The sequence below is a fragment of the Calypte anna genome, chromosome 1 (genome assembly GCF_003957555.1).
Source record: "Calypte anna isolate BGI_N300 chromosome 1, bCalAnn1_v1.p, whole genome shotgun sequence".
Lineage (NCBI taxonomy): Eukaryota > Metazoa > Chordata > Aves > Apodiformes > Trochilidae > Calypte > Calypte anna.
The window spans coordinates 130,440,093-130,451,795 of NC_044244.1; the positions used below are offsets into that span (position 1 = coordinate 130,440,093).

Sequence of the window (11,703 nt, forward strand, 5' to 3'; positions counted from 1 at the left end):
ATAAATGCTGAAACAAGAAATCAGCAACATTTCCTACTGGCTCTGCTTCATTTGTCATACCAGAGGTTTATTGATCGAAGGCTGTAGTCCATTTTGAAAAGCATTACCTATTTTACAGCTACAAGATACAGCACAGGATACAAACTAAGTATACACCTTTCTAACAACATGAACTTTAAGTCAGTCACAAAACTCCCCGAGATGTTCAAAATAAATACTGAGTCTTATGTACTTTTAGTCAGTTCTTGACAGTCTGATTCCACTAATACGTAACACACAGACGTGTTTCCTATTTTAAGAAAGTTATTTCATCCTGTTGCGACCAAATTGGCTTTGGCAAGCCTAGACACAGATACTGCACCCTTTCAGAGGCTGCAAGGTGTGAGGACATTCAGTTCTTCAGAAACACACTCACTTTCTCCAGAAGCACATGTGGCCACGTGCAATGTCCTGCACCTGGGTCGGCTCAAGCCCAGGCACAAATAGAGGCTGGGGGAGAATGGATAGAGAGCAGCCCTGAGGAAAGGGATGGTAGGAGGGTGGGGTAGTGGATGAGAGGCAAAACATGAACTGTCAGTATGCTCTCACATCTGTCCTGGTTTGGGCCAGGATAAAGGTGATTTTCTGTCTTGTACTTTTGCTTTCAGCTAAGTCTCTTGTAAGTAGCTGCACCTGCTGAAATTAACAGCAAGTTTCTCAGTCAGTGTCTGCTTCTAGGACTGATAACACTCGATGTTTATAGTTACAGCCAGAGACTGGTGTGCAGAGCCAAGGACACTGCTCAGCTCTGAGGAACATTTTACCCTCTGTAAGGAGAGAAGGAGTAAAAGATCACACCTGAAACCCTCCCTTAGGGAGGAACAGACAAGATAGATGGCCAAAAGTGACCATACAGAATATTCCACCCCATTCACATCATACTCAGTATAAATTTGAGGGATCATGAGGGTCAATCCCTTTCTTGCTTCCCTTTCTTCACTTGTCCCTGTTTGCTTCAGCATCCTGGGAGTATTCCATTCATTCCTCTGCCTGTGGTCCTGATCTGTGCCAGCCCATATCTGTATGTTCCTGCCTCCAGCTCCCGACTGCTGCTGACCCCAGGAGTCCAGCCTGGACTTTCCCAGGGCTGCCCTGCAGCCTCGGTGGTGACGTGAGAGTTAGTGGAGGTTAGGAGCGGAGGAATGTGGTATCAATTTTCCTGTATATTTGTATATATTTAGTAATGTTTCCTTTTTATCATTACTGTTTCATTAAAACTGTGTAGTTTAGTTTCCAACCCATAAGTCTCTCTCCCTTATTCTCTCTCCTTCCTTTATCAGGGAGGGGAGGGGGATTAATAGAGAGCATCTGTCATTCAGTTTAATTTCTGGGCCAGTGACAACATCCCAGAAGGCCAACCGCATCCTGAGCTGCATCAAAAGAAGCATGGACACGCGGGAGGGGGGTTGAATCTGCCCCTCTACTCTGCTCTTGTGAGACTGCACTTGGAATACTGTGTCCAGCTTTGGAACTCCCAGAACAGGAAAGATATAGAACTGCTGGAGAGTGTCCAGAGAAGGGACACAATGGTGATCAAAGGGCTTGGGCACCTCTGTTATGAAGAAAGACTGAGAGAGTTGGGGCTGTTCAAGCAAGCCAGGTGAAGGGAAGGCTCCAGGGAGGCTTCATTTTGGGCTTCCAGTACCTGAAGGGACCTACAGGAAAGCTGGGGAGGGAATTTTCACCAGGGAGGCTGGTGACAGGAAAAGGGGTAATAGCTTTAAATGGGAAGAGGGTAGATTTAGGTTAGATATTAGGAAAAAATTCTTCACCATGAGGGTAGTAAGATACTGGCATAGGTTGCCTAGGGCGGTTGTTGATGCCCCATCCCTGGAAGTGTTTGTTGCCAAGTCAGATGAGGCCTTGTGCAACCTGAGCTACTGGGAGGTGTCCTTGGCCATGCAGGAGGGTTGGATCTTGATGATCTTTAAGGTCCTTTCCAATCATTCTATGATTCTACCACTCTACTGCCAACCCTACGGAAGACATTGTACTCAAGGAATCAGTGGTCTTAGGCCATATCTGCTCTGCTGGGCCTTTCACCTGGGGCCTGAGAAGCTGTGAATGCAACCTACAACCTATAACATCTCTGTGAATGGTAAGATGTATGAGAATCAAGGGGCGGAAGGCATTGATCCTGAAGTGGAGCCCATGAAAGGTTTGGGAGGTATTGATTCCCATGAAGGAAGATGGACCCAGGGTGCCCTTCAGTGCCACACAGTGCCACTCATATCCTTCAGTTGCCGGATGAGAGCTGCCCACTCCCTCTGAAAGAGGAGTCTGCAGGCAGCTCCCACTCACTGCCAGTGATTATACCACCTGTGTGGCCTTGCCTTTATCTAACAGTGCATCTAAACTTCTCTTGAGAAATTCCTTTTTCTTGTAAGAACATTGTTGCCTTCATGCCACATAACTCACAGGTAGGGAACACTGAGCAGTGACTGCAGGACACGACGGAACTCTCCAAAACCCCTTGCCCCAAGTCCTACAATATCCTGCCACTGTATACAGGGCGAGATCCTGCTCGAGGTCAAACCCACTACCTGCACAGTGGCTTAGGAATTGTACCCTGTTCCTTTGAAGGACAAGAAAGACCATTACAGCCTTGTGACTTGATTTTCATGGAAAAAATTAAAAAAACATTACAAAAGGCCAACTTTTCCCTATTTAGGTCACTTTCTCCCTATGCTTCTCTTACAGTCATAGAAGAGAGAGGCTCCTGTAGATGACTCCTGAGGAAAGTATCTCAGGCTTGTCCAGTATCCAGCTTAATGTGAAAATGCAGTTAGTGTTCAAGCCACAGCTGCAAAGAGCACCTTTCTGGTGCCTTTTCCAAATGCTTCTCACTCCAGTAACCTGTAATTCTGCTTCAACTAGGTTGACCAGCTGATTTAAAGAAATAGCAGGAGGCATGTAATTAGAACTTGCCTAGTGTGTAAGTAAATTATGTGGCTGTGTCTTTCTCCCTCTCAGCTGCCATCTCAGGCCTGCTCTGTAAAGAGCATCTCTGGATTTCTGCCAGTCATCAAGCTACAAAATATTTTTTCTTAACCTACATAAAAATCTAGAGGAAATAAATAGTAATACAGAATTTTTCATGCCAAACCCCCAAGGCTCAGACAGGATTTCTCCTGGGACTCTGAAAAGTCTAACAACAGGAAGACATAATTTGTTGTTTACACTACATCAATTCCTCAGGAATAAAAATTCAGGTAACAGAACTCAGTACAGGGACAACTTTTATTTTGCAGGAATTATAGTATAAATTCAGCTTTGCTTTTGCCAGATACAGTGTTAAAATTGAAAGAATGAAAAAATCCAAAAGTGGACATACTGCGCGTTTCTACTGTGGGTTATTTCTTGTGGAAAAGGTGTTGATTTCTTTCTCTCCCAGATCCAGAGGCAAGCCCTAGTCAGGCTTCAAGACTCACAATTCCTGCACACTCAAGAACTATCATTAGTGATTCTCCTGACACTGTATCAGCTTACCAAAAGTTGATCACCTTAACTAAAAGCTAAGCTGGTGATTCTCCTTTAAGAAGAGAATGCCACATTTCTCCACTTATTTGGTGTGGTTCAGTATATAAGAGGTACTATTATTTCCTGCCTAACACAGCATCATACAGTTTTCCAGTCCTCTTGACTTGAACCCCTCCAAAGCCAGCTGCCTCAAGGAGCTTGCTGTACTCTGCTGCTGTTCGCTCTTTTCCTTCTGTCTGCACCAACATATTCATGGAATAGAGTTGGGTTTCTAAAGGCCCACTTCTGTCTTCATTCAGAAGTGACTCAACCAGCAGCACTCCACCACCTGGTTGAATAAAGAGAAATAAGGCACATGCTGCTGAGCTCTGAGAAGACAAGATACATTTTAGCTGAGTTATTAGATCCTAAATTTCAATTACAGGAAGAAGCAACCTCAACATTAAGTCATATTTCAGAATCACAGAAGACAATGGAAGAGCAAAAGCATTGGAGCGTGCATCTGCCTGGATACAGAATTACTGACATACCAGGACTGAAGGGGATGGTATGGCTGGGGTGGAAATTTTCAGTTTCTCTCAGATGAATTCTTACAGATTCTGGGGCAGTGTTTTCAAAGCTTCAAGGGTTCAATGTGAAGCTTAATGGAATTTTCAATATGATAGATACACCTGTCTATCTAAAACATATGCCAATTCCCCAGTGCTTGTACAAAGAGGAATCCCTGTAGAGACTAAAACTGAAAGATGGAAAATATAAACTTAGAACAAGCACTATTTGACTCAGCTGCATATGGCTGGCTTAGGAAAGCAAAGGACTGAGGCAAGAAACCCTTGCGCTGAAACTGGGACCCAAATTGAGCATTGAGACTGATGTGCTCCACATTACTGATAAGACAAGAATCTCTCTGCTTTTCAAGAGCTCACACCTACCAGGTTTGCAAGCCCTGTAGACTTTTGTCAGCAGTTGCCTGCATTTGTCATCATCCCAATCATGCAGTATCTTGGATAAAATATACAGTTCAGCCTCTGGAATCAAATCATTAAAGAAGTCTCCTGTAAAACAAGATTTTATGTATTACATAAAGTCTATAAAACACAGAGGGATGAGTTAAGCAAGTATTTTCAGTTCTGTCCAGTTCTAAAGACTCTGGGCTTGCCATGCCCATAACCTACATCATACAGCAACACAGTTACCAGGTAGAAGTCCTCTGTGGTACAATATAAGGTTTTTTTTTTTTTTTTTTTTCAGTCTCAAAAAGGTCTGAAATTTTTAAAAGTAAAAGCTTACCAGAAACAGATTTTTATACACCTGAAAGCAAGCATTCAAATCAAGCTTTCTCCAATAACAGGAATACAGATTTATAAAGCATTAAGAAGAGGAGACAGAGTCTGACAAAAGACTAAGCATATTATCTAAGCAAACTTATCTAAGTGAATTTTAAAAGACCTTCAGTAACCACAAAGCTACACAATGAATTCATAAGGAAAAAGTAGACATTTCTCACCTCCTAGCACTAGCTTCATCATCATGCCTTTTCACGAGGTCAGCACATGGTATGATGCATTCAGATTTTTCTCTCTGCATCTTACTTTGCCATTTCCTTTCCCATTTTTTGCGCTACTGGCATTTGTCACATTTCCTGTGCTTCACCATCTTTGTTTTTATATACTCCCTTCCTCAAGGTTTCTTTTCTCTGAGTTTCAAACAATACTAGTTCATTCCAACACATCTGTAAACATTAGAAACTAGATCTTCCTACATTCTTTTTCATCATAAATGGTACAATGACCATGCAAGATCTATGGACTGAGGAAGACGAATACAGGCTAGCTCACCCACATTCAAAGCCTGAAATATCTCTAGAACTTGAAAGGCTGTCAATTGTAACCAGAGAAGGAAAACCCCTTGCTCAGAGCAGTCCTAGCATCCTATACATCTGCCAGGAATTCTGAATAGGAGAAAAGAAACTGTTAGGAAGACTTATAACACAGCATCATGGCAGTTTATCAACCCTGCAGGACTTTTTTTTTAGGTATCCTTGTTCTAAAGAAACCAAATAGTTCTGGTCAGGAGGAAAGAACTTCTGGATAGTTGAATAAGTACATTGTGCCCCTGATCAAAGGCAGCTGCAGATGCACAACTAGGACATAGCCCTGTCGGAGTAATGACCTGCAGACCCAGGCTGAGCAGGATGCAACCTGGGACACTCAGACCACATAAAGGGCAGCTGGAGACCTGGAGACCTCCACTATGGTACCTCTGAGCAGAGTCACAGGACTCAGGAGCAACAGAGGGGACAACAGAAGCCCTCTGTCTTCACATACCTTCATGGAAAGCAATCCGACACTCCTCAGGGGGAACAAATTGTTCTTTGGCCACTTGCACAACTTGTGGCAGGTCATAAATTGTCACTTTGGAATCTGGATACAGAGAAACACACTCCCGGGCCAAAGCTCCTCCACCTCCTTTCGGGAGAGGAAAAGAAAGGCAGCTGACACAAAATCACCCAGATCAGGAGCATCCCCAAGAAGTGATGCAGGCAGTAGTGTATTCAGCTTTGTGGAAGCTGGCAAGGTACATTTGCTTCCCATGTGTTGCTGAAAGGGAAGAGGAGGGACAGGAGAGGCCACTGACTCTGTTTGCTCTGCAGGAAGCTCCAGGGCCCTCAGCACGCAGACCTACAAGGTCAGCCCCAGCTCTTATTGCAGCCCCTCAGCCAGACTCAGCTGTGGATGCTGGGGGGTGGGAAATGAGAACAGAGCCACCAAACCAGAAGCTGGGGAAGCAGTGATGGAGCCTGTGGGGGAGCCTGAACCATCCCACAGATCCTGGAAGCACTCAGCAGTGCTGGCTCACTGGCTGCAGACCATTACACTAGCTGAAGGGGAGGAGTGAAACAGTCTGACACCAGAATAATGTATCAAAGAAAGCAAGAAAAAATGCCAAATCTGCCCATACACGAGGGAACAGGCCACTACTTTAGCATCTGAGACTCTGTAGATAAGAGCTATTAACTTCCTAATGCTCTTACAACTCTCACATTTCTTTTTCTAGCTCCCCAAAATCAAAACACTCCCTTTATTGCTGAGATATGTGCTGCTTTCTACTGCTTTGCCCATCATAGTAAATCAGAGTAAATTTTCTTGTCAGAGTTTATAAAAGACAAGTCAGAGGCTTGTTAAAGAAGATCTGTGGATGCTCACCTCCTAGGTCATAGATCTGCTTGAAAGGAGAAAGATCAAATGCAGAAAGAACATCTCTGCCACATATGCTCCATACTGAGTTTTGACCAGCCATGAATTTCAGCATTTCTTCTTCTGATCTAATAGTGCAAACAGACACAACACACAGAAAAGGAAAAAACTTACAGTATCTTTGGTGATTCCTATCATAACTGTTATTAGAAGCTTTAGCCTAAACACTATTGACACAGAATACATTCTCTGCATATAAATCTACCTTGAGTCTTACTATAACTAAAGGGCTACAGCTATGCATTTGTGCGCTTAAATAGGTAATTAAGACTAGTAAATAAGACTAGTAAAGAAGTCCAATAGTATTTATTCTGCTAATTATAAGGCTTTCGAGAGTTTTTTGTTGTTATTTTGGGTTTTTTTGGTTGGTTGGTTGGTTCTGGGTTTTGGTTTGGTTTGTTTTTTTGTTTGATTTTCGTATGTTTTTTGGTTTAGTTTGGGGTGGGGTTTTTTTTTTTTTTTTTTTTTTTTTTTTTGGGTTTTTTTTTTGTTTGGTTTTTTTTTTTTTTATTGCTTGAGGTTTTTTTGTCTAGTTGGTTTTTGGTTTTGCTTGGGTTTTTGTTTTGGTTTTTTCTTCATTTAGCTACAATTGCCTCTGTTCAATGTAGATGTCCTTTTCAGAACCTGTGATGTCCTTTTCAGAATAGGAAATTACGTCCTTCTATTCAAAATGCCAGTGTCCTATGAAGGGATAGTGTTGAGAAAGGAAAACATTGCATGATGGTTCTGATGAGTGAGATTCTCACATCTTCATATTTAGTTATCCTGAATAATGATTGAAGGCACTAATTTTATCTACAAAAAAAAAAAAAGTAAAATTTCTAGAAATGTACTAATAATTACCTGTACATTGCTCCAAAAGGGTCTGCAGATGAAATGCCAAAAGCTCTATCATATTGGTTTCTTCCTTCCCTAAAACAGCAACAAAAAATGCAGAGGAGTGTGGATTTCTCTTTTACCCTAGATGCAGCTCAGGTCTACAGTTCCAGCTAGTTTATCACTGGGGAAGGAGGCCAGCTTTGTGCTCAGCCTTTCATAAGAATGATTGGTTCTTTATAAGGCCAGGTTGGATGGGGCTTTGAGCATTCTGGTGTAGTGAGAGGTGTCCCCACCTTTAGCAGGGGGGATGGAAAGAGATGATCTTTCAAGGTCTCTTCCAATCCAAACCGTTCTGTGATTCTATGTTTTATAGGAACACATCTCAGGTAAAGGTACACCACCCCACACATCATATTTGATCATCAGTAGAACAGAGACATTCCAGCCCCATATCAAACTACTCCTACACACCTTTGCAACAGAAATATCTGTAGTAAAATGAGGCAACCAGGTGCCACTAATTGCCAGGTAGTGGGCGTGCTTGTGTCAAGCCCACCTGTGCCTGATTAGGGTGGGCCCCCACTGCGCATGAGCAGGACCAGGGGGCCAATAAAAGGTGAGTCCTGAAGCACAGGCCCAGCTCAGTCCTGAGCATGCCCGCAGAGAGGTCAGTCGCTCTTGGAGCACTGCACTACCTTTATTGCTCCACTAGAGCTCATTGCCCTTAGGGTGAGGCTTGAGTGGTGCAGCCGGCTAGCACATAACGACACACCCTGAGCAATGCTGGAGGCCGCGGGTTCAAGACTCCTCAAAGCCTCACCCTGCTGGCGATGAGCTCTAGTGGAGCAATAAAGGTAGTGCAGTGCTGAAAGCAGCACTTAAAGCCAAGCATGCCGAGATTGTGAGTTCCAGTGTGAGCTGAGTTTGTGTCTCAGGCCTCACCTTTTATTGGCCCCCTGGTCCTGCTCATGCGCAGTGGAGGCCCGCCCTAATTGGGCACAGGTGGGCTTGACACAAGCTCACGCCCACTACCTGGCAATTAGTGGCACCTGGTTGCCTCATTTCACTACAAATATCCTTAGCCACCATTACTCATAATTCACTTTGCTGATGTCATCTCAAGTAGGAGACACTTTAGTGCTTAAGTGTTTTCCTGAAGGTCAAACACGTGGAAATGAGATTCCTAGATTATCTCTACTACAGAAGGAAAAGGAAAACAAGGACAGACACAAATGGAAAACAAGAACACATACTGGACACGTTAACAGCCACAATGACCAGTTAATTTTTCTTTTTTGAGAACCAGCCAGCATCTTCATTGTGCCCTTCCCCAGAAACACACTCAAAGCAGGCACACAGATGCTGCAAAATGGCCCATAATACTCCTCCTTACCTCACAGCATCAGCCAAGTAGTGCCAGCACAAGTAGACTGTGTTGGAGTAATACATCATAATGTGATACTGAGACTTGGGACTTGATTTTGTAAGGTAGATGTTGGAAATTTCTGTGTTTCTGTAGAGGGCTAAAGGGTGAAATAAATATATTTACTAATCTGTATGTTATACCAGTCTAGAGATATAGAGACCTTCAGCTGGGCTTTACTTTACATCTTTAACCATGCTGACACTTGCTGCTTCTCTTTTAGCTGTAGAAGGGGTGGCTTTCCCAGGGATTCTCTCCTCCTCCCAGCTATGGTGACTGGCCTAACACTAGGTATCAACTCTCCCCCCACACCTTGCTTCACTTTCAAAACCATCAGAGGTTTGTCTTTTAGTTTCTATCCCTTCTTCTGCCCTTATTACCTCCTTCTCGAGTCAGCTCTACTTCCAAGAGCTTCAATCCCACACAGGCATCCAGCAATCTTTCCATCCCTGTGGTGCTGGTACCCAAGTGAGCAGCAATGGCATCTGAAGACAGAGGCTTTCCTGACTCCAGTAGAAGATCAAACACCCCCAACTCACAGGCAGTGAACATAACCTGGGGTAAGGAAAGGTGGGAGTGAGGGATCAGGTGAAGGCACAGACAGCATTTCTAACACAGCTTTGTTGGACAAAATATATTTTTTTTCCACATAAAATCATATTTCATATAACCAAGTCAAAGGATTAAAGTGAAATTTCTCTGAACACTGATAATACCATGCAGTGCTTGCAGTGCACCTTTTTTTCTTTTCCTTTTCTGAAGGTCAGGAGAATTTCCCACTCTTCCTATAGAGTTGTATAATATCTCAAAGAATAACCCTCAACTTTCAGACAGAGTAACCACACATCAGCTATACACAGTCAAGTTCTCTGGCCACACAAATACTTCTAAAGCAGTAACAAAGGCATCAAGACATTTGGCTGCATCTATCTTCAATGATTTGATAAAAGCTCCTTCCACTGGAAGCTTCTTTTGCCCTCAGTAAGAACATAACAAAAATTCAGATAATTTCTCAAAATCAGAGTACAAGTCTTAAATTGGAAAGCACTGAACATTTGTCTTCATCAACAAGCTAAAGGTTATTTTATTATAAATTTTTCCCCTCCTTACTGACAGCTCTGCCTTTCAGGAGTCTTAGGATGCAGTGGTATTTGTACAACCCAAAGAGCACTCCTTCTATTACCCCATCAGACAGAGGTACAGCAAGGAACAATAGGAAAAGTAACTAAAGAGTAAATGAAGAAAAATTCTCCACTGCACTGGATATGATAATTTTATGCCCGTGTGCTTATACACACAGAAAGGCAAAGAATGTTAGTAAAAAATAAGGAAAGTAGAACTACTAACTCTACCCTTTGTGCCTGAATCAAATGCTTTTTAGAAAAACAATCATTATGCCAGACTCTCACATTAAAAGAGGTAGAGCATAGAAGTTCAAGCTTATGTATAATGTATACAAACAAACCATGGAGCAGAGAAGGAAATTCTTTGAGAAGATACTTGAAAAATTCTATTTGCATGGTTTAACAGGAAGGGGAAAAACCAATTCAAGTAATTTCTGTTTCTCAAACTCCAGAAGTGAAAAGTGGGAAGAAATCCCACCACAAAAGGAACGTTTGAGGCAGTCAGACAGTAAGCTCTCAGCTATAAGCCCTCGTGCTTATACTTTATAAAGGCAGAGACAAGGTCTGCATATCCATGGCCCCAAAAGTCAGGGAGTTCCCAATAAATGTTGAGTCTTTCCTGAGGGGTCAGGTCACTTTCAGATCTTTTTTCTTTCCAAATTTCCTGCCTGTCTAGATGAGCAGACAGAATGCTTCTGTATGAGATATTTTTCATTCCAAAGACTTATATGCAGGATCTAAAGTGACATCTTTGAATATTTCTGTCTGCACACTCTTAGACACCTATCCAAGACCGAGTTCCATTTCTTACCTTTGAGACTAAAAATCCACTGCTGTATTGCAAGATGACTTGAGGATACTCAAGGTCTTCTGTGGAACCCATTTTCTTTCTGGACTGAGGCACAGATTCTCTGCTCCTCTTTAGTTAAATAAGCTTCTTTCCTCCAGGCACAAAGCACACCAGCTGATCCACTTAATCTCACTGCTTCTGAGAAACACACTGGTGACAAACATGTCAGCAAAGTTCTTTGGATTCTGTGGGTTTTTCTACCAGGTTTAGATGTTCCTTTGGATCTTCCATCAAGTCCAAGGCTAAAGAACCAGTGTGGATTAAAGCATGTACTGTCAGCTCAGTGGCTGGTTAAAAGTTCCTGGTTAAAGTGTCAATAATGTTGGTACTTTAGTAGCACTTGAAAGCTTGTAACAAGCAAAACAGAAATCAGCTAAGAACATGAACTTGGTGTGATACACCAGGAGTCCATAAAACAAGGAAGAGTCTTGTGGGTTGTTCAAAAGCAGCTCTAATCCATCAGGCTGGAATTTTGATGCTGGTAGACTTCCCATCGTTAGAAATCCTTACATACATCAGTCAACCCTATGAGGGTGACCCCAGAGCAAAGACAACAATTTACAATATAATTCCTCAAGTGAAATGTGGACAATCCCATTAGGGTTGAAGTGGGAAGGAATATTAGCTCAGCTTAAAGTGGTCATGGCATACTCCTGGCCGAGCCTGGCACTTCCAACACTTCCTCCTCACCCTTCCCACTTCAGCCAAAAG

At 42.8% G+C, this 11,703-nt stretch overlaps 1 protein-coding gene across 1 annotated transcript; it reads right to left on the reverse strand.

Moving 5' to 3' along the window:
* Nucleotides 1-3,324: 3,324 nt before the first annotated feature.
* ASMT (acetylserotonin O-methyltransferase) lies at nt 3,325-11,025 on the reverse strand. Its single transcript, XM_008493956.2, has 8 exons — nt 10,954-11,025; nt 9,399-9,573; nt 8,989-9,118; nt 7,620-7,688; nt 6,726-6,844; nt 5,847-5,987; nt 4,452-4,574; nt 3,325-3,847 (listed from the first exon to the last, which is right to left on the reverse strand). The coding sequence occupies exons 1-8, from the start codon at nt 11,023-11,025 to the stop codon at nt 3,636-3,638; spliced, it is 1,041 nt and encodes a 346-aa protein (XP_008492178.1). The 3' UTR covers nt 3,325-3,635.
* Nucleotides 11,026-11,703: the final 678 nt, after the last annotated feature.